The 25,945-nt window shown below is 41.4% G+C and overlaps 1 protein-coding gene across 25 annotated transcripts in view; it reads left to right on the top strand.

Moving 5' to 3' along the window:
- The window catches only part of Erc2 (ELKS/RAB6-interacting/CAST family member 2), an 893,602-nt gene that overhangs the window by 536,718 nt on the left and 330,939 nt on the right, over positions 1-25,945 (top strand). For all 25 annotated transcript variants that reach the window (XR_003735931.2, XR_003735930.2, XM_028882471.1 and 22 more), the window contains one exon: positions 16,591-16,751. Coding sequence is in view for 23 of the 25 variants with exons in the window: in XM_028882471.1 (XP_028738304.1) it covers positions 16,591-16,751 (161 nt within the window). In the remaining 2 variants the exon portion in view is untranslated. The remainder of the gene's footprint in view (positions 1-16,590; positions 16,752-25,945) is intronic.

Raw genomic sequence — 25,945 nt, 5'->3', positions numbered from 1 at the left:
AGTTTAAGTTATCTATTAGCTTAGTGATCTTCTTTGGGAATATGGAAGGATCGAATAGGCTGTGGAACACTATTATTTAAGTCAAAGGCCATAACTGCTTTGTTCAAGATGGCTCCTTCTCTGTTCTCCCTCTCAGCATATCTCCCTTAGCCATCTAGTGATCATATATTATGTGAGAATGTGCTGTGCCAAATAGGAGAATGAAAGCATGCGTTGAGTTTCATGTGCTCAAGGAGTAAGGTGATGTGCAGAGAAGCCACTATTGCTCGAAGTAGATAGACATATGGCCCAAGAACAAGAGGTCAGGCTTGGATTCAAGCTTGATTTGGGCTGATTTAAATTTGATAGCATTAACTGGTGTCTCCTCCAAAGCCTGGTCTACAGGAGACCCATCTCATTCTTCCCCTTTGGAAATTACCTCAGTACTTCTCTTGTCTCATGAGAAAGTGGGTCTGCCTAAAGCCACTACCCTGATTTGTTGACTGGGAGTAAACAGACCATGCTAATAAAGGTAGCCAGATGACATGGACAAATGGTTCAGATTTTCTAGGACCTGATCACGTAGTTTGAGTGCTTCAGAAACAAAATGATCTCAAAAGCAGACAATGTTGTATACACAAAGCAAAACACTAAAGCAAGTTATCAGACTGGTCGTTGAAAGCACATTAAGTCTTTAGCAGGGAAGAAGGAGAAATGATCAAGGCACATGTGCATTGGAAGGCCGGGTGGAGGTGGCAGGAGCTGCTGTTGACAGCTCTGGAGTCACTAACACATGGGCACTCCCTGGTGAACCATGTTACAATCAGCATAAATCTAAGGGCTGTCAGAACCAGGCACTCATGCTCCAAAGTATAGCAGCTTTGGGGTCATTTTGGCCACATTAGTTACCACCATAACTGCTGCTGGTAGGTCCTGTCCTGCTCTGCAATTCTGCATTCTTTTCTTTCCCTTCTGTGGAGGCTGTAGTCTATCTATAACCCATCCCCACCCCATGGAAACAGCTACTTCTTATTCAGACCTTCCTTGCTTGAAATGTCTTAAAATTACTTATTTCATTAACAGTGCCTGTTTAAAGGAATAAGTACAAGGAAGAAAATAATACATTACCTAAAATACCTCTTCTAGATACCATCCAACCCAAAAGAATCGTTTGATGCATTTCCTTCTGGTTGTTTCTCCTATGAATTAAAATCCCTCCACATAGTTGTAACTGCAGGATATTTATTACTTATTAACCTGATTTTCTCACCTAAGTTTTCCTAACTCTCTTTCCTTTATAGTATATATTTGACTTATTGTCTAATAGCTAGCTAATATCCTAACAGTTGGGTGCCTGTGATTTTTTTTTTAATCCAGGTTCTTTGTAATATTGTCATGTGTGTGAGCACATTGCTAATCTCATCTCTTTGGAAGGCGAACACACCTATGTGTTTTCATATGTATGTGTAACATGTATATATACACATTATTTTATTATGCTATTTACAAACAACATTGTGAATGTTTATACCTAAAATAATATCCTGTGGGAACATCCCTTATCATATCTTTAGAGTAAATTACTAAAGTTGAACAGCTGGACCAAATGGTAATTCTTAAGTTTTACTGCATATAAAAAAAGGGGTGTGGTGGTGGGGAGGTTTCTCCTATGATCGGAACTATAAACCTGCTCAGATACTGCTCTTTCCAATGAAGTGAGCATATGAGTATTTAAATCCAAACCAATTAAAATGAAGCTGAAAATCCAGTTCCTGTGGTATGATGACCCCACCCATGCCAAATGCTCTATAGCCACAAGTCCTTAGTGAAGGCACTCTAGACAGGCTGACCCAGCACCACCGCTGTACATGGTGTTCTCTTGGATAGTCTCCATTCCTTCAGCTTTATATTTGGGATTTTGCCACAGTAAGATTAAAAGACGAACAACACACAATTTTCAGGTGTTTAATTTGGCTTGTTATAAAATAAATTTAAACCTTTCCAAATTCCACTGAGGAAGCATAGGCATCTTTCTGAAAATGCAAAAAGATAGACAGCCAGTTCTTTGTCTTACTTATTCATCTTTTCACAGTCTGGACACTAAATGCCAGCATTTAAAACAATGCCTTCCTTGATAATCATTGCAGGCCAGCACATGCACACTAGGAGTGAGAAAGTAGCTGCTGTAGCTCAAGTGGTCCCCACCAGGACCTGGCCAAGGCAAGAAGCAGCCCTACTTAGCACATAAGAAAACTGGGGCCTAGCCTCATTAGGAGCTGGGCTATCTAACGTTGGAACCCATGCTCCTCATCATACTCCAAACTGTTCCTAAAGAATGCCAAACCAAATTAGGGCAGATGACAGTGCTGCAGAGTACTAACACACAATACAGAAAACCTCCCAGCTGCCCAAAGAGCACCCACAGCAAGCACACTGGGAAGCCTGTCCCCACAGCTTCCCTTTTAGGGGGCTCTGCAGAGCCTGGTACCAGGTGGGGTAGAGCATGCCTGAGGCCATTTTGGACTGGTACTTACTTGTGCTCTAGTATCCTTTGACTCAATGGTATCTGTGGAGTCGGATGTTGTGTTTTGCACATTCCTTTTCTGTCTTTTGTCATAGTGTGTGATTTTGTTAATTATCCCCAGGAAGAGAAAGGGAAAACAGAAATTTTTAAATGTGGTTAAAGTTGAGGAATTTGAAGTGGATTTTGTTTACTGTGGAAGGAGTTCTTAGATGTCTTCATTCAACAAGGAGAAGGCATATTATAAGCACAATCTGCAACTAGTCAGGGCCAGGTGGAGAGCAGTCTGGCCATCAGTTTCAACATTTTCCAAAAGGTGTCACTCGAATGCAGCAGTGGAGAGGTGAGATGGTGGGCAAGCTCCAAGGGCCAGGTACGGGTAATTGGAAGAAGAGATTAGTAGCCCTTGCTCCTGATGGATCCTAAGGCTCACAGCATTACTGGCTCAAAAGTTGCTGCTTCTGAGGAGGGAGGAATTAGGCCTGTATTGTTTTCCTTCCTTCGTTGCTTGCCTTTTTTTTTTTTTTTTGCACTTGTGTGTGTGTGTGTGTGTGTGTGTGTTCACATGTTTGTCTGTGTGCAAGCTAGAAACAGACCTTGGCTCTTGTTCTTCAGGGGCTGGCCCTCCACCCTATTTTTTTGCATGAAGTCTTTCACTGGAGTCCATGCCTCTGACGAGGCTGGCTGGACAGTAAGCCCTAGGGATACATGTGTTTCTGCCTCTCCATGGCTTCATGTGGGTGCGGGAGGTTGAGGAGTAGTCTTCAGTCTTCTTCACGATTGCATGGCAAATGGTTTACTGACTAAGCTGTCTTCTAGCCTCCTCCTGACCTGTACCATCACCCAGTGACCCAAGTTGACTTTGAACCTTCAGTAGAGTGTCCCGCTCTTCTCCCGGGATCAGTTCTTAGTCCAGTTGGGTTGTAACTCAGGTTGTGGGGATTTCACTGGCTGAGGTGAGTACACACTGAAACACTAAAAATGAATCACAGGGAATTAAGACTAGATGACAGAGCATTGCATGGACAAGCCAGTTTGCTTTGAAATACAGTATTAAAAATTCCAAATCATGAACACAACCTACTTGCCAACTGACAACTGGCATATCATATGAAGGGCTAGGTAGAAGTTTTGTCAAAATATTTGTTCATCAGATCATACCAAGTGAACAGTTACAGAACACAGGTATCCCAGGGATCCAGGACAGTGTTCATGGCAGATAACAGAGAAACTGGCTTCCAAATTTTCAGTTAAACAGCCTACATTTGTGTGCAAGTTTAGTTTGATACATGTTAACAATTTTATGTCTTAAAGGGGTTTTAAATTTTATCCTTTTAATGCTCTGGTGCTCAGGTTAAAAGATCCTTGTTTCTCCAGAGCTGTATAGAATGACTCTTTAAACATCTATCTGCTGATGGCTTCATTATTATTAAAGTGTGCGGAGTTAGGAATTATTCAAGTGAAAGTGAGTAGTCTTAGTGCTTTAACCATTTCATAGTCTGCAACATAGAAAGACTAATAAAGTAAGAAATGGCAGATAATTGTTTATTGTATAGGGTTTGGATTTTTGTTTTGTTTTAACATTAGTGAAGCCAGGCTTGGCAGATAGTTAGGTTGGTAAAGTACTTTTCATGTAGGCATGAGGACCTGCATTTGGATTCCCAGTACTCACAAGGCAAGGGAGTGGAAACAGACAGACAGACAGACAGACAGACAGACAAAGGAGAGTGCCACCAGGCCTAGGCTTGTCCTAGCACTGGGGAGTCAGAGGCAGAAGGATTCCTGCACCTCACTAACCAATCAGCCTAGCCGAATTGGTGAGAGGTCAAGGCAGTGAGAAATCCTGCTTTAAGATGTAGGGTGGACAGCAGTCAGGTGGCTCCCAGCACTGACTCCAGGGCTGGCAGAAAGACTAGGGAAGCTCTGCTGCTGCTTTAGACCTTTGTATCCCCTAGTACTTCCCATTCATAGTCTTTTTAAAAATCACAACTGTAATGAAATTCCTGTCTTTGATTCTAAGCCCTCCTGACAACCCAGACCTTCTGAGGATGACTTTGTAGCTAGCGTTCAGTGGGATGGATATTCCCCATGAAGTAGAACGCAAGGACAGGGTGCGTGCCTCCCAGGTTCCAGGATGGAACATGTAGAGTACAGAGCAGGCTTAAGAACCTCTGGGCTCTACTCCATCACAGAACTGAGGACATTTTTTTTATTGGGCTACTGTGGTACTCTGAGGTCCTAGCTCTTGTCAGGGCATCGGTGGGCCCTGGCCTTCATCCTTTCAGGAGCTGCACCTGAGCACCTTGTCTCTAGCCTTCATCTTTTCAGGAGCAGTACTTGAGCATCTTGTCTCCATGGCAAAGGAAAGGTACTCTAGGCAAACAGAGGCCAGGATTTTGAAGGGCAGAAAGTATCAAGGTTTACTTTAATACTTCATTCATTATTGCACAAAATGGGTCAGAGTGAGTGTTTCCGAATTGTCTTTGTATCCCACTTCTTCCCAGTGTGCAGGGTTTATTAGATGTGAATAGAGGGACAGTGATGTGTGCTGATCTCTAGGGGATTATAGTCTAGCTATAGCATCCAATGTGTGTCATGCAGAACCGGTACAGACTGTGAAAACTGCACACCCCTGGGTGGAGTAGAGGAAGCTTAGATAGTAAATGCCCCATAGGGTGAGACAGAGAGAGCTGGGTACTTCATCTACACTATCTTGGGTTTGGCTTATGTCAATCCTGCATGACAGCTCTGTCTTCCCACTTGATAAGGAAGGATTTGCAAGTTTAAAGAGAGGTTTGTAATGTCCAGGATTCCCAGGCTTGTCCACACTTTGGAATCACCTGGATCTTTAGTAGAATATAGATGCCTGGCTTCAACCCTGTTTGTGATCACAGCATTCGTTTTTCTAACTTCATCAGTGATTTTAGCATGTAGCAAGCTAAAGCATTGATAGAAATATATATACATATATATTTTACACAGAGTGTGGGGTGGGGCTTTACATGGTTGGAGGAAAACTTAAAAAGGGATTGAAATGATGTAATTATATTTTAATTTCAAAAATAAAATGTTAGAAAAAAAGCTTAAAGAAAAAAAATTACATAAGGTCACAATGATCTTATAGGTGCAAACAACACTTGATCCAGGCCTGTTTGCAGAGTTCCAGCTTCTGATCACTCAAAGTAATGAATGCAGTATATGGTGTCATGTGTCAACAGGGCATTGAAAGATGGGCATCTTTGGTGAATAGAAAAGAATGAAGGGCAGTCCAGAAGTATATGTTCAAATGTCCATATAGTTCAAGGTAGATGACAGCAAGCCTGAAATCCTTGAATTCAATAATCAGCAAACACATAATGGGTCAAATATTCACTGGGCACTAGTTAATAAGAGTCATCACTCTTACAGCACCAAGCTCTAGCTATCTTCATTTTCAACTGGATTTGATGTAGAATCATCTAGGAGATTGAGGCACCCCTCTGGGTGTGTCTGTGAGGATATTCAGAGATTCACTAAAGAGAAAGACCTTCACTGAGTATGGTAGGTACCATCCCATCTGTTAAAGCCTTGGGTAGAATAGAAAAGGAGAAAGTGAGCTCCAGACCAGTGTCTACCTCCCTCTGCTTCCAGACACATGAGTGTGAACAAGCCTCACACTCCTGTAGGTGCAACCATAAGTCTTATCTACCACTACTTCCTCTAAACTATGAGCTGAAATAAATGCTTCATCCCTTAAGTTGCTTCTTCAGGGGTAATTGGTCACAGTGAAGAGAAAAGTGACTTCACCAATTCCCACAAGACTCTTTGAGTGAAGATGTTATTAACCCCTTTTCATAGGTGAGTGCAGTGGGTAGTTGTTCTAGCTTTGACCTGGAAGTATTGCCCCTAGTGAGGCTTCCAGTAACTGCCATGCCTATCTATGACCTGCCTCTGGGATGGGGCCAAGACGGGAACCCTTAAGACCTGAGATCCAGATGTGCTGGCTGTCTTGATTCCTTGTGATCCTGGATGTTGGATGGGAGACCCAGCAGAGTTCTCCAGAAAACACTGCTGGACTGCATCCCATCTTTCCCGGATCCTGTAACCAACCCTTTACTGGCTGTAAGTTACCCCCAAATAAACTTCCTTTTTAACTATGTGGAGTTGCCTTAATAAGTTCCCCAGTAAGTGAGGAACTTGAGGTCCAGGAATTCCATAGTCCAGAGCTACGCAGCTCACTCTTGCATCCTGTTTAAGTGCCCTGCCATGCTTCCTGTCGTGTGATGACTGTAGCAAGTGTCCTGCTTGCCAGTTCTTGCACTAAAAGCATCACATACATTGCTTCATGTCACACAGTCCTGACTTGCCCAGGAATTACCACCATGATCAATGAAGAGACTCAGTTGCTCACCCAAGGTTCCATAACTATTAAGTGGTGAAGGAGGAATTACTAATGTAGACTAATTTAACTTAATCGTTTATACTTTTAACTATTCTTAGTGTTTTAAAACCTCAATTTTTTTAAGATTTCAAGTTAAATCTTAAGTGAAATACTATGTATAAAACAGATAAAAGTAGACTCTAACTCCCTTTGTGTTGGGGATGATGGAATGATAACCACACTGATTGCTGTTCCTCCCATCCTGTTAAGCTGTCAGCCCTGAGATACCTTGGTGGAGTCCTTGATGTCTGGGGAACATAGCTTGGAACACACTGCTGTGGATGATCATAGATGTCAGATGTGTGCTGGTGACATTTTGACAGATGTTGGTGATGTAGGCATAGTTCCTTGGCAGGTCCTTGATAGAAAAATTAGTTGTGACTATAACTCTTATGGAGCTTCTTTGAATCCCAGACTCACAGAGAACAGTTTAAAGGCACACAGTCAAAACAGCTCAAAAGGAGAATGAAAAGAGAAGTCCACTCTTGCCTCAGGCCTGTAGAAAGCACTTGGAGGTCTGCAGAAGAAACACTAACAACTGGTTTCCCTTCCCCGTGCCCCTCCCCCATTTCCTCTCAAATCTCTTTTTCTTTCTTTAAAGCAAACAAAACCTCCCTCTAGTCCTAGCTTGAAAGATTTCTTCCTTTTTATTCCGTAACATCTTTTTCCTGGTCTGTTCTTTAGTCTGCTCTTTGCTAACCCATTCTAATTATGTTTCGTAAAATGATCAGACCTGGCTGAGAAATATGCTTGATTGTGGGGGAAGCTGATGAGATGAAGCCAGGTCCTCACTGAGGGCAAGGTTAGAGACAAAGGCCAGGAACACATACATACATATACATATACATATACATATACATATACATATACATATACATATACATGCAGGCACACACATATGTATTCATGTATGTTTCATTACTGTCAGCTCTGGCATACGTGTGAGATGGGAAGGGACCTGAGTTAATGGGATTAAAAGTAATACTAGGATGGACTGATGCATCAAAAATGTGTTTCCAAAATAGAACTGTTGGAGTTGGTTACAAGTGGGGAATTAGAGAAAGAGAAGAAAGAGGTGCATGTGATTTTGAGGTTTTAAACACACATGATTGGGAAATGGTTAAGTGTTAGGCCATAAGGTAGGTATGCTAGGGAGTTGGAACAAGTAGTGTACTGATTTGGTTTAGGCAGGTGTTATATAGACCAAGAGTTGGTCTTAGGATCTCCTCAACGTAAAGTGCTATTAGAATATCCATATGGAAGTGACCACAGGTGGTTAACTATGTATCAAAGAGGATGAGGGGGCAGGAGGAGCTAAGGACTGAAGAGACATCTAATGAGCACCAAGCCTGGAAATCTCAGACTACCCCTCAATGTCTGTGCCAGAGATGGAGAGGTCTATGCTCAGAACCATGGGGCAGAGGGCTGAGGATGAGGATGAGAGGAATTTGCAAAAGAAATAAAAATATAGGTATCTTAAGTATCGTGATATGTTGGAGCTGTTACTCAGAATGGGGTGATTTATAAGCAACAGAAACTTCTCACTGTTTTGGAGGCTGGGGTCCTCAAGGCCACAGCACCAGAATGGCCTAGTTGGGTAGAGGGCTGACTACCCTGTCGTATAGAGCTGTATTCTTTCCATGCCCTTAAATGGTGGAAGAAGAAAGAAATTCCTTTGTTTTATCAAAGGTTAATCATGAATTAGGATTCTGCCCTCATGACCCAATCCTTTTGCAAAAACCCTATTACCTAATGCCATGTCTGTCCTTGGTATTTAGGATTTTAGGATATGAGTTCTGGGGTAGGGCGCAAACCTCAGACACTAATGAAAGTATAGTATTTAGGTAAATGGAGAAAGGCTTCTGCTCATTTGTAAAAACTGTTTCCAAAGGTTATTTAAAGACAAAGGAAAGTGCATATGATGCATTAATTATTTATAAAATTCCATTTCCATGTGTGCATATTTATATATATATAATCTCTGGTGTGTGTGTGTGTGTGTGTGTGTGTGTGTGTGTGTGTGTGTGCATAGATGTAGAAAATTACAGCAAAGTGTTATTTCCAGGTGATGGGATTTGGGGGTATCTTAACCAAATATAATGTTATTAACTATAAAGGAAAAGAAAACTTAAGTTTTCATATCTTGCTCTTCAGTGTTCATGTTTGGAGAGTAAAGAGAGCCATTCACAGAACTCTAAAACATTAAACCTAGTGTAACCATGGGCAGTGCCTAGAAACACAGTCTGAGAGAGTGATTGTTTGCAGGTGGCTGCAGCAGTCGTGGCTAGGAGGCCAGGGCCATGCCAGGCAGCGCTTTCTGTCTAGGAACTCATAAGTTGGGGTGGGGCTTGTCATAGCCTGAAGTACTATTTGAAAACCCTACTTGCAATGTGTTTGGAACACCAGTCTTACCTGATAGTAGGACTGATGGATGTTGGGAACAAATGGTCTCTCCACCATTCAAACACTGGATTGCGCCTCCTAGGTGTCCAGGTTCTTCGTGTAGCATTGCTGAAACAGCACATTGATACTGTCAGCTCTAACTGGTTCAAAGTTGTCAGGTTGGAATATTGGGAAGCTAGCTGCCATCTGGCACAAGCCGAATGGCGGCAGGAGAACTAACAACTTGTACACCTAGTTGAGTTTGATGTTTCTGGGTCTACAGATGCAGACAGTTTAGCTTCAACTAATGAGAGAGGATACGTATCCCTGGAATAAATAGTATATTTGAAGAAAAGAACATTTGTGGCAGAAGATGGGGTCTAGAGGACATAGGTTGTCCCATGTGGAGAGTCAGGCACATTCTCTGAATTGGTCTTTGGAATGATACACTGTGACAGTTTTTTTTAAAGCTTTATTTTTAATTAAATATGTGCATGTGTTTATATGTGTGCAGGTATCTACACACATGTGAGTACAGGTGCTGACAGAGGCCAGAAGGTGTTGTATCTCCTAAAGCTGGAGTTATAGGCAGTTGTGAGCTGTCTGAAGTGGGGTGCTGTAAACTGAACTGGGGTCTTCTGCAAGAGCAGTGCATATTCTTAACCACTGAGCCATCCTTCCAGCCTGTGATATGTTTTTGAAATACTGCTATGTAATAATAAGTCTATAAAGGAATAGACTACATTTTTATAATTTTTTATTAAAGATTTTTCTTTCCTTTTACATACCAACCCCGGCTCCACCCTCCACTTAGCCCCTATCCCATCCCTATGCCCTCCTCATAGAGGGTAAGTCCTCCCTTGGGTAGTCAACACAGGGTGGTGTACCAAATTGGAGCCAAACCCAGCCCTCCTCCCTGCATCACAGCTGACTAAGGCATCGCACCATAGGGAATGGGCTCTGAAAAGCCAGTTCATGTACCCGGGATCAGTCCTGGTCCCATTGCCAGGGGACCCACAAACACATCAAGTTGCGCAACTTTCACCCACATTCAGAGGGCCTAGTGTGGTCCCATGCAGCCTCCCCAGCTGTCAGTCCAAAATCCATGAGTTCCCACTAGCTTGGGTCAGCTATCTCTCTGGTTTTTCCCATCATGATCCTGACCCCCCTTGCCCTTATAATCCTTCCTCCCTCTCTTCACTGAACTCCAGGATCCTGGCCAAGTGCTTGCTTGTGGGTCTCTGCATCTGCTTCCATCAGTAGGTTCTATGATGACAATTAGGGGCAGACACCAACCTCAGTGCAGGGGAGGCTAGTTCAAGGACCCTCTCCACTGTTGCTATGAGTCTTAGCTGGGGACAATCTTGTGGGTTCCTGGGGTTTTTCCTAGCTGCAGATCTCTCCCCATCCCCTTAATATCTCTGTCAAGATATCTCATTCATTGCTCTCCCTCCACGTCTCTCACCCAACTCGGTCATCTGGAAGCCTCATGTTCCCACCTCCTATTCCCTCCCCTCTATTCCTCCCTCCCAGTTTACCCAGGAGATCTTAACCCTTTCCCCTTCCTGGGGTGATCCATGTGTGTCCCTCTTAGTGTTCTCTTCTTTACCTAGCTTCTCTGGGGTTGTGGATTGTAGCCTGGTTATCATTTGCATTACGTCTAATACTCACTTATGAGTGAGTACATACCATGCTTGTCTTTTGGGGTCTGAGTTACCTCACTCAGGATTTTTTTTTTTTCCTAGTTCTATCCATTTGCCTACAAATTTCATGATGACATTTTTTTTAACCACTGTATAATACTCCATTGTGTATATGTACCACATTTTCTTTTTCTTTTCTTTTTTTTTTTTTTTTTGGCTTTTCGAGACAGGGTTTCTCTGTGTAGCTTTGCGCCTTTCCTGGAACTCACTTGGTAGCCCAGGCTGGCCTCGAACTCACAGAGATCCGCCTGCCTCTGCCTCCCAAGTGCTAGGATTAAAGGCGTGCACCACCACCGCCCGGCTGTACCACATTTTCTTTATCCATTCTTCAGTTGAAGGGCATCTAGGTTGTTTCTAGGTTCTAGCTATTATGAATAATGCTGCTATGAACATAATTGAGCAAATGTCCTTGTGGTGTGGTTGAGCATCTTTTGTGTATATGCCCAGGAGTGGTATTGCTGGGTCTTGAGGTAGGTTGATTCCCAATTTTCTGAGATACCATGATACTGATTTCCAGAGTGACTGTACAAGATTGCATTTCCACCAGCAGTGGAGGAGTGTTCCCCTTTCTCCACATCCTCTCCAACATAAGCTGTGATCAGTGTTTTTGATGTTAGTCATTCTGACAAATGTAAGATGGTATCTCAGAGTTGTTTTGATTTGCATTTCCCTGATGGCTAAGGATGTTGAACATTTCCTTAAATGTCTTTCAGCCATTTGAGCTTCTTCTGTTGAAAATTGTCTGTTTAGCTCTGTAGCCCAGTTTTTAATTGAATTATTTGATATTTTGCTGTCTAATTTCTTGAGTTCTTTATATATTTTGGAGATCAGCCCTCTGGTATATGTGGCCTTGGTGAAGATCATTTCCCATTCTGTAGGCTGCCTTTTTGTCTTATTGACTGCATCCTTTGCCCTACAGAAGCTTTTCAGTTTCAGGAGGTCCCATTTAATAGTTGTTGCTCTCAGTGTCTGTGCTACTGGTATATTTAGGAAGTGGTCTCCTGTGCCAATGCGTTCAAGGCTACTTCCCACTTTCTCTCCTATATGGTTCAGTGTAACTAGATTTATGTTGAGGTCTTTGATCCATTTGGACTTGAGTTTTGTGCATGGTGATAGATATGGATCTATTTGCAGTCTTCTACATGTAGATATACAGTTATGCCAGGCCATTTATTGAAGATGCTTTCTTTTTTCTATTGTATAATTTTGGCTTCTTTGTCAAAAATCAGGTGTTCGTAGGTGTGTGGATTAATGTCAGGGTCTTCAATTTGATTCCATTGATCAACATGTCTATTTTTTATGCTAATAGCAAGCTGTTTTTGTTATTATAGCTCTATAGTAGAGCTTAAAGTCAGGGATGGTGATGCCTCTGGAAGTTCCTTTATTGTACAGGATTATTTTAGCCATCCTGGGTTTTTTGTTTTTCCATATGAAGTTGAATATTATTCTTTCAAAGTCTGTGAAGAATTGCATTGGGATTTTGATGGGGATTGCATTGAATCTGTAGATTGCTTTTGGTAAGATTGCCATTTTTACTATGTTGACCCTACCTATCCAAGAACATGAGAGATTTTTCCATTTTCTGATATCTTCTTCAATTTCTTTCTTCAAAGATTTAAAGTTCTTGTCATACAGGTCTTTCACTTGTTTGGTTAGAGTTACCTCAAGATATTTTATGTTATTTGCAGCTATTGTAAAGGGTGATATTTCTCTGAGTTCTTTCTCAGCCCATCTATCATTTGTATATAGGAGAGCTACTGATTTTTTTTAGTTAATCTTGTATCTTGCCACATTACTGAAGGTGTTTATCAGCTGTAGGAGTTCCCTGGTAGAATTTTTGGGGTCACTTATGTATACTATTATATCATCTGCATATAGTGAAAGTTTGACTTCTTCCTTTCCAATTTGTATCCCTTTTATCTTCTTTTGTTGTCTTATTGCCCTAGCTAAAACTTTGATTTCTATATTGAATAGGTATGGAGAGAGCAGACAGCTTTGTCTTGTTTCTGATTTTAGTGGAATCACTGTGATTTTCTTGCCATTTAGTTTGATGTTGGCTGTCTCCCACTATTAGTGTGTGTGGTTTGATGTGTGATTTGAACTTTAGTAATGTTTCTTTTACAAATATAGGTGTCCTTGCATTTGGGGCATAAATGTTCAAATTTGAGACTTCATCTTGATGGATTATTTTCCTGTAATGAATATGAAATGCACTTTTGCATCTCTTTTGTTTGATTTTAGTTTGAAGTCTTGTTAGATATTAGGATAGCTACACCAGCTTGCTTCTTAGGTCCATTTGATTGGAAAGTTTTTTCCCAACCCTTTACTCTGAGGTAATGTCTGTCTTTGAGGCTGAGGTGTATTTCTTGTATGCAGTAGAAGGATGGATCCTGTTTTCATATCCATTCTGTTAGCCTGTGGCTTTTTATAGGCAAATTGAGTCCATTGATATTAATGGATATTAATGACCAGTGATTGTTAATTCCTGTCATTTTTTGGTGGTAGTGTGTGTGTGTGTTTCCCTTCTTTGGGATTTGCTGGTATGGGGTTATCTATTGTCTGTGTTTTGGTGGTTGCAGGTAACTTCCTTGGGTTGGAGTTTTTCTTCTAATACTTTCTGTAAGGCTGTATTTGTGGATATGTAATGTTTAAATCTGTTTTTGGCATGGGATATCTTATTCTCTCCATCTACAGTGATTGAAAGCTTCGCTGGGTGTAGTAGTCTGGTCTTGCATTCATGGTCTCTTAGTATCTATAGAATGTCTGTTCAGGACCTCTGTCTTTCAGAGTTTCCATTGAGAAGTTGGGTATAATTCTGATAGGTCTGCCTTTATATGTTACCTGACCTTTCTCCTTTGCTGCTCTTAATATTTTTTCTTTATTCTGTATGTTTAATGTTTTGAATATTATGTCACAAGGGAACTTTTGTTATGGTCCAATATATTTGATGTTCTGTAAGCTTCTTGTTCCTTCATAGGCATGTCTTTCTTTATGTTGGGAAAGTTTTCTTCTATAATTTTGTTGAATATATTTTTCTGTGCCCTTGAGCTGGAATTCTTGTCCTTCTTCTATTCTATTATTCTTAGGTTTGGTCTTTTCATGTTGTCCCAGATTTACTGGATGTTTTGTGTTAAAAAAATTGCTGGATTTAACATTTTCTTTGACTGATGAATCTATTTCCTCTATCTTATCCTCAATGCCTGAAATTCTCTCTTCCATTTCTTGCATTCTTTTGGATATGCTTGCCTCTGTAGTTTGTTTGTTTACTCAGATTTTCCTTTTTTCTGAATTCTCTCAGTTTGTATTTTCTTTATTCCCTCTATTTTAATTTTCAAGTCTTGAACTATTTCCTACACTTTTTTGACTATTTTTTCTTGGGTTTCTTGATTTTCTTTAGGAGATTTATTTATTTACTCCAATTTTTTATTTGTCTTTTCCTCCATTTCTTTAAGATAATTTTTCATTTTTTCTTTTAGGGCCTCTATCATCCTCATAAAGTTGTTTTTAAGGTCATTTTCTTCTGGATCATCTGCTTTGGGTCTTGCTGTTGTAGGATCACTAGGTTCTGGTGGTGCTGTACGGTTCTTTATGTTGTTTAATGTGTTCTTACACTGCTGTCTACCCATTTCTTCTTTTAATCCGAACAGGTGGGGCTCCAAGTCACTCTTCTTCCAATTGGTTGCAGGTGGGGGTCACTGGCTCCTGTGGTTGCTCTTCTTCCCAATTGGTCCAGGAGGGGGAGTATGGCTCCAGTGGTCGCTGGTGCCGCAAGGGATGTTTGGCAAGGGGATGAGAGTGGGAGGAGGCTGCTGCTGGATCCCTTGGGCTCCAATGGCTTGGGGTGGGCATGGAATGTGCCCCTGGGGCATAGGGGCTATAGATTGGGGCTGACCAGTCCAGAGATTGGGGCCTTACCCGTTCCCAATCAGTGTAGGGTGGGCATATGGCTCGACTCTTATCAAGAGAAAAGAAAATAAGTATTCTGATTATAGAGCTTTCAAAATGTTTCCATCTATAGCATCACACACTCATGCCCCACTTCTTCTATATTTCCTGGGTGTATGATTCTTGTAGTAACGTTGACAGGAATTGTCCTGTGGTGAGGTCACTCAGGGTCATCTTGCCAACTCCAAGAATCCTCTGACTGAATGTCTCTGAGTCCTCAGCCGAAAGGGTCCAGCTGAAAAGGTTTCAGCCACAAAGCAGGAATAGACTACTTTTGGTATGTTGCTTTTCAGAGGGCTTCTAGTCATATTTAATGATCTTTATAAGAAACTAAAAAGCGTAATTGCTTTTTAAATTTCATGCATTTGTAGAGTAATACTAGTCTACAGTTAAACATACGTGATTCTGTGAGTTTTGTAGATTATCTTTTATATTCTGTGCTTTTAAAACTTTTTAGTTTTTGCTGTGATTTACAAGCTCATTTTTTATCAGGGTGAGATGGAGGGTGTTCTGAACCTTAAAAGCATGTGATTTACCTTGGACACGAACTTCAATGCTTATTCTGAATGAAGTCCATGTAAAACTGTAGAAATTGTGTAGCAAGTCTTTATAAATTGGGACCTACCATGTCAATGACACATTGTGAAGGATTTTCTGTTGACTTTGCTGATGGATGATCCCATGCTGCCAAGTTCAGCTGGCAGGAGTGTCTTAGAAATCCACACATCAGCTCTGGAATCTAGAAACTTCCTGGACCAGGATTTTTGAATCAGTAGGGTGGATGCAGCCTGCATCTATACAGGCAATGCCATTTTACCAGCTTGCTCCATGGAAGTCTCTGAAACATGACCATAAACACCTATCCTCTTTGTTGTGTGTTGGCTTTAAAAGCCCCCAGTGGTTTGGGGGAGGGTAAGGACTTGTCTCAGAGCCCCTTGGTCCAATTTTTTGGGGACCTGGCTGAAAGTCCTAGATATTTGATAGTCTGACTTATTTCTATGGTGTATTAGCACCCTATAAAAGTTACATGTCATTTATTTCAAGTTTAGAACCCTCTCAAGCTTCAGGGGCAAACCAAAGTTGAACCTTTTGTGGCTGGAATTCTGTTTACATTTGGCCAAACCCTTCTTCCTGATCGTAAGTCAGGGAAGCAAGGTGAGAAAGACTCCTGAAGCTCTGTGGACATCAAATACCTCTAACCAAACAAAGTTTTGATAGGTTAAAACCTGAATGAATCTGAAACACTTGATTAACTTTCTGTCAAAGCACTCTGGGGCCTCCACACAAAAGTATATAGTGCCAGCCAAAGTGTATTTGAGTCTTCCTTTCCTCTGGCTGGGAGGAAGTACCAGAGATTATTAACCATGGGTTGAAATTGGGTCAAGCAACCCTCTTCTAATAGATAAGTTAAATAGTTTTTGTAAAGATCATTGGACAATCCAATTGAATAGACCTTGGTGAGTTCATGAGATTGCATGAGTTTGAAAACTTTGTTTTCCATCAGTGACAGAGAACAAATGAGCTTCATTTGTGTGTCGTTATAGATGACCCATTGTTTCTTGTCAGAACACAGGGTAGTGAGACATCCCTTGGGTACGACTGAAGGAGAAATCACATGTGCACCTCCCTGTGTCTTTCAGATAGAGGAGCTGATGAATGCCCTGGAGAAGACCAGACAGGAGCTGGATGCCACCAAAGCCCGCCTTGCCTCGACCCAGCAATCTCTGGCTGAAAAAGAAGCACACCTGGCCAACCTCCGGCTAGAGAGGAGGAAACAGCTAGAAGAGATCTTGGAGATGAAGTGAGTACCCATCTTTGCTCCTCTGGTCTTTGTCATTTCCCTTCGATGGTAGGAAAAATGTGGAGGGGCTGGAAGTGTGGAAGGAACTTAGAGAAAAGTTGTGATTTTTTTTTTTTTTTTGAGGCATTACTTATTTTTTAAATTACAGGTTCGGTGCCTCATTGTGCACAGTTTTTTAACATGTTACTTTAAAAATGTATGCCCAGCATTGAAGTAGGTCTGCCTGTGTCTTGTGGGCGACCCTGGCATTCACAGATCTGTTTGTTACAAAGGTCTGTGGCTGCAGGGAGACTGAGACCTTCTTCAGCACAATGGTAATCTGCGTGCTGCTTGCACTCAGTGGGAACTTTCCTGAAGCACTATGACGTTGCTAGTGTGATCCTCACTCCTGTTCAGTGCCTGGCTAGTCCTGGCTTTCAGTGTCAAGGCAACAGGACTCAGACCTGGTAGATTGATAAAATACAGGTTGGACTCTCTTCCAACCTGCACACCATGGAAGGAACAGGTAAGCACCAGGAGACTGCATTGCTTTCCTTGCTTCTCTTAACAAAGTGGGGTCTGGTACTGGGAAGCAGTCCTTCTGGTGGCCCCATGACACACCTACCTACACCTACTCAGCTCCCATTTTGCTTTCCCGATGAAAGATCACCATGGACGGCAATAGGAAGGAGTGTTATTGAATGATTTGAATAATAATTGCAATGTATTTATTCCCAAAGAACTAGTCAAGAAATAGCATTTCTACAAATGGTTAAATGAAACAATCACTAAGATATAATTTAAATCCTACTTCCTCCCATAATAAGGGGAAGCATGCATAATTGTGGCATCTTAAGCCAGTAACACAGACTTTGAAATTGGTGGCTAGGTATGGAAGAGTGACCTCATGGTGACCCAGCCAGTCTTACACATGGTTAACATTAAACCAAGAAAGCTTAGATCATGGAAAATATGGAATGAAATATTTTGAAGGGTTTAATAATGAGAATAAAACTTTTATGTCTCTTCAACTACCTCAGTTTCTCCAAGACCAAAGAACAAGTAAGTTTTTTTTCACATATAAACTCATATAAACTAGCATTTTGTCTAATAAAAGATGATATAATAAAAACAGATATTATTATACACCATTTAGAAGCCAGGGAACTGAGACTCTGAGAGATTCAAATAATTTGCTTACAGCCACCTGGCGAGGATTAGAGCAAAGCCTTCCATTTCAAGCTCCCTTTCTACTCCCTCCTTCTCCCATGGAGCTTTGTGTGCATTTTACCAGGTCTGTCTGCTCCAGTCCCTGCAGAAATCCTGCTGCCATTAGCAGGGCTGGGCATGTGGCAGGTGCTGACTGGCTGTTGGGGCAATGAGTAGATGGGATGGTGAAGCCACACAACCTCCCAAATGTGTTAAATCCACTGGCCAGGAGCACAGCCTGCTTGTGTCTCCTTGTGTGCTGTTACATGCTCAGGCAGCCCCACTGTTCCATTCTTCTCAGCTCCCATATTACCTCTCCGTCTCCAGTAATCCAAGATGCCGTCATGAGAGCCTCTTGAGTCTTCTTTATAGAAAGAACATGCACCTTCATAATTTCAAGAACAGGAGTAATAATGGACTATACTAGTTTAGGAATCATCAGATCTTGGGTACCATCCTCGTACTTCCACCTGGTAACTGGCAGGGAACTGCCCTTAACCTTGCTGACCCCCTAGCTTCCCTCTCTGACCATGTGAGCAGAGGGCACAGCACACAGAAAATGATATGTGTCTATAAAGGCTCTGTCAACCAGGGAACATAATGTCATGTGTTTAAGGTGCTTTGTGAGAGTACCATTTATCTAAAGTTGGATTTATTTTTCTAAAGCATATAAGCCATTTCCATGTGTATGTTTTCCCACTTAATTTCATGATTTCAGATAGCACCTAGCTAAGGCCTCTTTGCTGAATTGCCACATTATTTCTGAAAGTGTTTAATCTGCTGCCACTGCAAAATAAATACAGAATTCTTCTGTTAATTCCCTTGGTCAAAGAAACAAAGTCCTGCTTCATTAAGCCCATATGAACCTAATTCATTATTTAGCTCACCCAGAAGACCAACTTATAGATGCCTTACTTGGGACTAAGGAGACCTAGGTATGGGATAAGCATACCGACTGAGGCTCCCACCTCGATTCATCAGCCTGTACAGCTGTTCAAGCCAACCAACTGGTTCTATCTATCATGATTTTTGAGCTGAACTAATTGATACATTGCTACGTGACATTGACTGAGCCCTGTTAAAGTTGCCGAGAACAATCAGATGTGTGTTATTATTGTTGATGCTTATTAATCATGCCATACTAAGACTTGGGTTTTCATTCAGCTGGAACTCATCTTTAGCCGGATCTACTAAACTTCTAAACTCTGGTAGGAAGAGTTGCCATGCAGTGCTAGAGGGAATAAGGATGGGGCCCCGAGTCAAGAAAAAGGCCTTACTTTCTCACACTATGACATGAAAGGAGATCACTTTTTGGTTGCCTCAGTCTTCTCTCCATTAACATGGAGGTAGTAATGCCTGCCCTGCCTGCTTTACGGAAATGTGCTAAGGTCAGGGTGAAAATAAAGTACTGGACTAAGATTAACATAAAATAGCATCTGTGAAAGTGCTTTGAAATCTAACATGGGCTTTAAAACTGAGAAGTGTACCTGTTAAACTCATTTCGAAATCAAACGGTATGAAGTTTTAGAATTGGAAGGCAGCTGGATCCACTCTCCCAACTTATATAACTAGTCTCCTGTGCACATAATTGCCGATGAAGAATTCACCAGGCCCTGGGAAGCACCATTCTTGTGAGAGACCATGGTCTCCTAAGGTAGTGGTTCACATTCCATGGACATGCAGGAGCTCGTGTGTTCTCACATTGAATTGGAATGTCTTTCCATACACTCTTTGTCTTGTTAATGTTGTTATGTTTTTCTTACACAAAATTGATCCAAGAATCATCCATAGAAGAAATAGCCTTTTATGTATTTACTAGGTAATATTGTTCATTTTGGAGAGAGGGGGAAAAAAAAACCAGGAAACACAGAGAAGTCACTGAGGGAATTTTGGTGTATACCTCTACAAATGTGCCTTATTTGTGTCAAGAAAATTAGATTGTTCCTGCATGTCTTATCAATCCCACTTCTTTTGCTTTCTGGATGTGACTATTTTCTGTATCATAAGCATAAAATCATGCTATTTTGAATTACTTAATGTATTGACATATAGGTTTGCTGTATTATTTTGGTTTCAGTGTTTTGCTAATATAAAGCAAACTTGGATAAGAATCCTGCTGTTTGCTTTTTTTTTGTTTCTGGTAATGGAGATTGACATGAAGCCGTAAACCATAGGAACAGACAGAACAAGTAGGCTTCTTGTCATCTCGACCATTTAGGCATCTGTAGCCGAATTTCTAGACGGTCTTATTAAATAAAAAACATGGAGCCAAATATAGGGGTGAAAGCCTTAGAGATCAGGGAAATAGTGATAGCCACCAACCTTACCTCTCCAGCTTTGCAGCTATCAAAAACTGTGTTACTTCCTGTCTACCCACACCTTCATTGCCTTGCTGTTCTGCCCTCTCATTGGCTCTTAGCCCAGCTACCTCACTTCCTTGTCAGTGCCTGTCTGTACAGACCTCCAGGTCTCTATGGTTGGTACTGGGATTAAAGGTGTGTGTCATCATGCTTGGCTGTTCCCTAGTGTGTCCTTGAACACACAGAGACCATACCTGCCACGTGATCAGATTAAGGGCCTGTGCTATCACTGCCTGACTTCTATGTTTACTTAAAAATGGCTGGCATTTTCCCCCTTGATCTCCAGGCGTGCTTTATTTGCTAACTTACAAATAAAATATCACCACATTTCAGCACAAGTAAAATATCACCACAGGCATCAGTAGCGTATTTCGGGTTGGCATTGCTACAGATCGAGAATCTCACAGATTTATCAAGCTCTAGTTGCACTGTTTTGTTGTGTGTTCCACAATGTTCTGATGTGTATACATTTGTACAACTGCCACCACAGTCAAGATACATGCTTGTTTCACTACCCTAAGAGTCTCTGGTCCTATCTTTGGGTAGGAGGGAGGGAGGGAAAGAGGGATGGACGGATGGACGGACGGACAGACAGACATGTATATGGATCCCCTGGGGCTGAAGTTACAGGCAATTGTGAGCCACCTGACTTGAGTGTTGGGAAATGAACTCTGGAAGAGTAGGAAGCCCTTTTAATGGCTGAGCCACCTCTCCAGTCCCGTTATTTCATTTTTAAGTGGAGGTGTGTGTGTGTGTGTGTGTTATATTATCTTGAGACCCATGTCACACTGACCTGTGCTTTCTCTTGCCATTCTTCTTTAGTGGGTAGAGAGTGTTCTTTTCATGTAGATCTAGATTAGAATTAGAGGAGAAAATGTCTGGTTCTTCTGGCTGAAGGGTACTTCCCATACTGTAACTCTGCATTAGGATTTCCTTTTAAGAGTGGGTGTTGGGAACCAATAAGCATCTGTGGAATCAAAGGGTGAATTAGTGGAAGGTAGGTGCTAACCTAGTGGAAACAAAATCTCCCATACCTTGTCCAGCTTGCATTCTTAGTGAACTGAGGGAAGGAAATGAGTGAATAAAGCAGTTTATTGTGTAACCTTTAAAGAGGTTTGACACATCAATTATAAAGCCATTTCCAAATGTAAGGACCTTCTTGGTTATTTGGGACACAGACAGGAAACACTATTGTGTACCTTCCCTTTCTGTAACAGTACAGGAAGTAAAGATAAGTTCATTAGAAGGGGAGCCCCTGAATTTATCATGTCACGTTTGTCCCCCAACATTTTTTTAGCTTAATTTTTATTGGTTTGTATCCTAACTGCTGGCCATCATTCTGATATTGGAAAAAAAACTGATAGTTCATAACCTTGTATTTCCAATCAAAGGACGCAGTATTTACCTTTCCCCTTGTATAAGAATATTGCTCTACTTAAAAAAAAAAAAAAAAAACCTAAAAGCTTTTGCTAAGACATCTTATGATGTTTCACTTTTTTGTTACATTTGCTCCTGTTTAATGAAAGACTTTTATTAAAAGAATATTAAAACCTTTCTAAGTTTGGCTTTAAAAACTGCTCAATAACCTTACATTCCAGTAGCCAAGCTCGGTTTCTTAACTTGTGGTAGGTGAATTTGATATGTGTAGCTAAAAGAAATGAGGGTTGTGAGACACTGATCTGCTTATGCATTTTCTCAGACAGGTTAACCTGTCGTGGTAATTTCACAGGCAGACAGGCAGCTGCTATTTTTCATTTAGTATAAAATGCTAAGTCACAAAAGTGCTTTAATAACTACTCAACAGTCCCATAATTGGAAGTATGTCTCTTAGATTGTTTTGCTGATGGTTTCCTATACCTGTGTAAAAGTTGTATGTAACCCTCAGCGTTTTTAGATCTTCTGATTTTTGTGGAGTCCATCTTCATTTCCCGAGTATTGTTAGACTTTAGACGTCTCCTCTGGATAGTTTTGCCAGCCTTTGTATACACTGAGTTGTTTTAGTACATTCCCATGGGGTAAGGCAGCCGCTTAAGCTACGACATCATCTTGTTGGCTCCTTTCATCTGGGATCTTTTCTGAGAGAGCCACTCATTAGGTAAGTGCCCTTCAAAGCAGAGGCAACGTACCGAATATGATAAAATCAATTTATTCTTTACTTTATGCCATCATGAGAAAAGACAAATCACATTTCTTCAGGGAGGAATTCTAAGTGCCTGGCAATTTGCACAGGATAAATGGAGTCTGGGAGAAGAGTTCTGAAGGCAGCCATTACTTAAAATTGATAAACTTGGTTGTAAGGGGGCTCTATTACTTCCCAGAGGCATTTCAGGGATTGAATGGGACCCTCATTTATGAAAAGTAATTTTAAACTTGTAAGTATGCATTATTTTGTCATTACTTCATTCATGACACTTAGAATGCAGTGATCCTATCTTCAAATTATGATTTAATTTTATTCAATAAATAATTTCCTTTTAAACTGCAATGTTGTTTCCTCTTTAAGCAATAAGTTATTGATTTAAAAAAAAGAGCCCAGTTTAAAATATATTAAGTATTATGGTCACATGTTCTGGAATGTCCTAGAATGTCTGCCCAGTTTTGAAAGGCATTTGCATTAGATGGGATGTTCAGAAAGCTTGTTGTAGCTACACAGTTCCATGTGGAGATTAAAGATCACAAACACAGAAGGCGGGAATGGATACCATGGAGAATGACTTGTTCAGAATGGATTTTGGTTTATGCTACAGGCAATGATATAAGTACAGTTAGTTGCCATTCATGATTTCTGTTTCCCACTCTTAATTCTGAAATTAGTAGCTTAATGCCCATAGCAGAAGACAAAACACTTGCTGCATATAAAACTTATAGTGGGGAAATAAAATTTAACTGTAAAGAAAATAACCTTACAAGAGTGGAATGTTCTAGTTAGCTTCCAACACAAGGAACAGAAAACTCGTTCAAGTAGCAACTTCTGTCTTGAAGCTTTGCCGCTCTCAGGATTTGGCCACCACCTTACGGTGCTGAACTTCTGGCCTCATTTCCAAGGGTCCAAGCCATGTCCCAGCCAGCGGAAAGGAGGAAAGGAAAAGAACCACCCTGGCCTCTAAGTTACCCATATCTGCCACTGACATCTGAGTCAGTTAACAGCTCATTCAAAAAATAGCTGCTAAGCATCTGCTTTGTGTAAGTGCTGTTCTGAGTGCTGGGCACTCGCCTAAGTGTTATTTTAAGGTATAGAAAAGACTCTGGACAAAGGTTCTATTCATAGACCTAATGTTCTACATGATCTGATGTGGGGAAGAGTAGCTCACTAGCCAGTTTTAAGTCCTATGGTCCCACGTGTCACCTGCATAGGCAGGACGATGCAGCCTTTATGTAGGTAGATCTCTGAGCAGCTACACTGTGGAAGGCAAATCAACAAGTAAAGGAAGTAGTACTGGGAACACTTGGAATTCTTTACAGAACAGAAAAAAATAGACAATCTTGTAAGCCACTGTACCACATAATAAACATCTTTGGAAATTCACTGCAGATAGACTATTCCTAACCCATACTGTCTCTGTCTGTCTACCTGCCTGTTTCTCTCTCTCTCTCTCTCTCTCTCTCTCTCTCTCTCTCTCTCTCTCTCTCTCTCTCTCTCTCTCTGTGTGTGTGTGTGTGTGTGTGTGTGTGTGTGTGTTTGTGTGTCTGTCTGTCTGTTGAGGGCCACAATGTGATTTGAAAGACTCCTTCCAGTACAATCCATATATTCATAAAATGACCTGAAACAATGGATCACTCAGGAATTGCTAGAATCTTTTTGCCCCCTGTGATGAGCTCAAAATGCAGTTTGGTTCAGCACTGCCACTCATGTAGGGCAAGGGTAGACTTCCTCTGTATTTTATGCATTGCCTTTTTTTTCTATAACACTCTTTAGCTATGAAATAAATGAACAGAAATGATAACCAATAATCAATGTAGGGAAAAACATTGAAATGGATTGAGTTGTATGCCATATAGAAGGACCTTTCCTCATTCCCACAATGAGATATGTGCTATTCGATTAAAATGCCTTCAGAGAATCAAACAAATCCAGGGAAAAATAATCTTCTGTGCTTCAGGCAGGGAGGTTAACCTCAGCAAGGGATATTTATGCGATGTCCCCTCATGGCTAGCCACTGCCAGGTGGACAGTGTGATGGGTCCTGTTCTACTGTTACAGACATGGAGGCTTTGGGATCTGAACTCAAACACAAGCATTCAGTGTTATGGCGCATGATATTAACTACGGCACACACAGTGTTCTAACCTCCACATGGAGGGACCAGCTTTCATTAAATGGGGAACAGTGGGCAGATAGACACTTCTTCCTGCTAGTGTCCGGAGAACAGGGCAACAGTAACGGGGAGTGAGGGGACAGGAAGGCAAGCTGAAGGAAACCTTTAAAGTCAACTCCTTATCTTCAAATAAGGGGCACGCTCTCTTTTGGCTGGAAACATGAAGTGTATATATATATTTAATAGTGAAAAGTGTCAATCAAAAGGCATTGGCCTGGTGGTTTTTAATGGAAATACAAACATTTTCTGAGTTAGAGAAGTGTAGGCTTTCAGCTTAAATAATCATAATCAGCAGTTAAATAATCAAAAAGCTTGGGAATTGTAGAACTTAAGTAATTGCAAGCACCATACTTCATGTTATCTCTATCCTTACAACAGTCTGTGGGGCTTTGGAAAGGTCACCCTTTTAAAAGGAGGAAAAAACTTATGGGGGTCTCCCAGCCTCTCCAAAAAAGGCAAAGCAAAGGGGGACATGAGGCATTTTCTTCTGATTAAAAGCAGCATCACATTGTCAGAAATCTGAGGAGTTTGGTATAAAGCTTATAGGAGATACTGCCAACTATAACCCCACAGGTAAAAACAGGACAAGGATATCACACAGAAACCAAGGGACCAGAATCTCAGCTGCCATGGACTTGGATAGCAGGACCAGCCCTAGCACACTGGACCCGACTTCCCACCGGTGGGGCATAGCTGCCATGGACTTGGATAGCAAGACTAGCTCAAGCACACCCCCTCTCCCCACCTGTGAGCTGGGCTTTTGACTCAGATGACCTCATTGATATTGATATTGACCTCTACGATTCTCTGACACCATTGCTTTCCATCTGAGATGATTTTGCCTCGCTGGAATATTTGACAAGGTCTGGAGACAGTTTTGGCTGTCACATGGCAGGAAGCTTCTACTATTATCTTGTAGGTAGAGACCAGAAATTTTTTTCTACAAGGCTTGGGATAGTCTGCCAATCCAAGCAAGGCACGCATGATAGTGAGCAGCTTCTCTGCTTAAAGACTGGTGTTTCATAAAGTAGAGAAAGGGAAAGAGCTTGACAGGGGCTGATCTCTGATTCAACTTGACAATCAAGGGGACTCACAGGGCATTTGCTCTACTCAGGATCATGATCAGGCCCAGAAGGTGTGATGGTGTGGTGGCTTGGGGAGATGAACTTGACCTCCTGATTTTGATTTGCCATCTTGGCATTGTAGAGCAGCTTACCATGTTACCTAGCCAAGCCTTTGGAGACTGAGCTGCCTACGTGGTTGAAAGCCTGGATGGGATCTGTAAGACCTGTTCCTTTAATGCCTGCTGTTCGATAGATTGCACAGTCTTG

This window comes from Peromyscus leucopus, chromosome 9, assembly GCF_004664715.2.
Source record: "Peromyscus leucopus breed LL Stock chromosome 9, UCI_PerLeu_2.1, whole genome shotgun sequence".
In the NCBI taxonomy this organism is placed as follows: domain Eukaryota; kingdom Metazoa; phylum Chordata; class Mammalia; order Rodentia; family Cricetidae; genus Peromyscus; species Peromyscus leucopus.
Note: the sequence above shows the minus strand (reverse complement) of the source record. Positions and strands in the feature narration are given on the sequence as shown.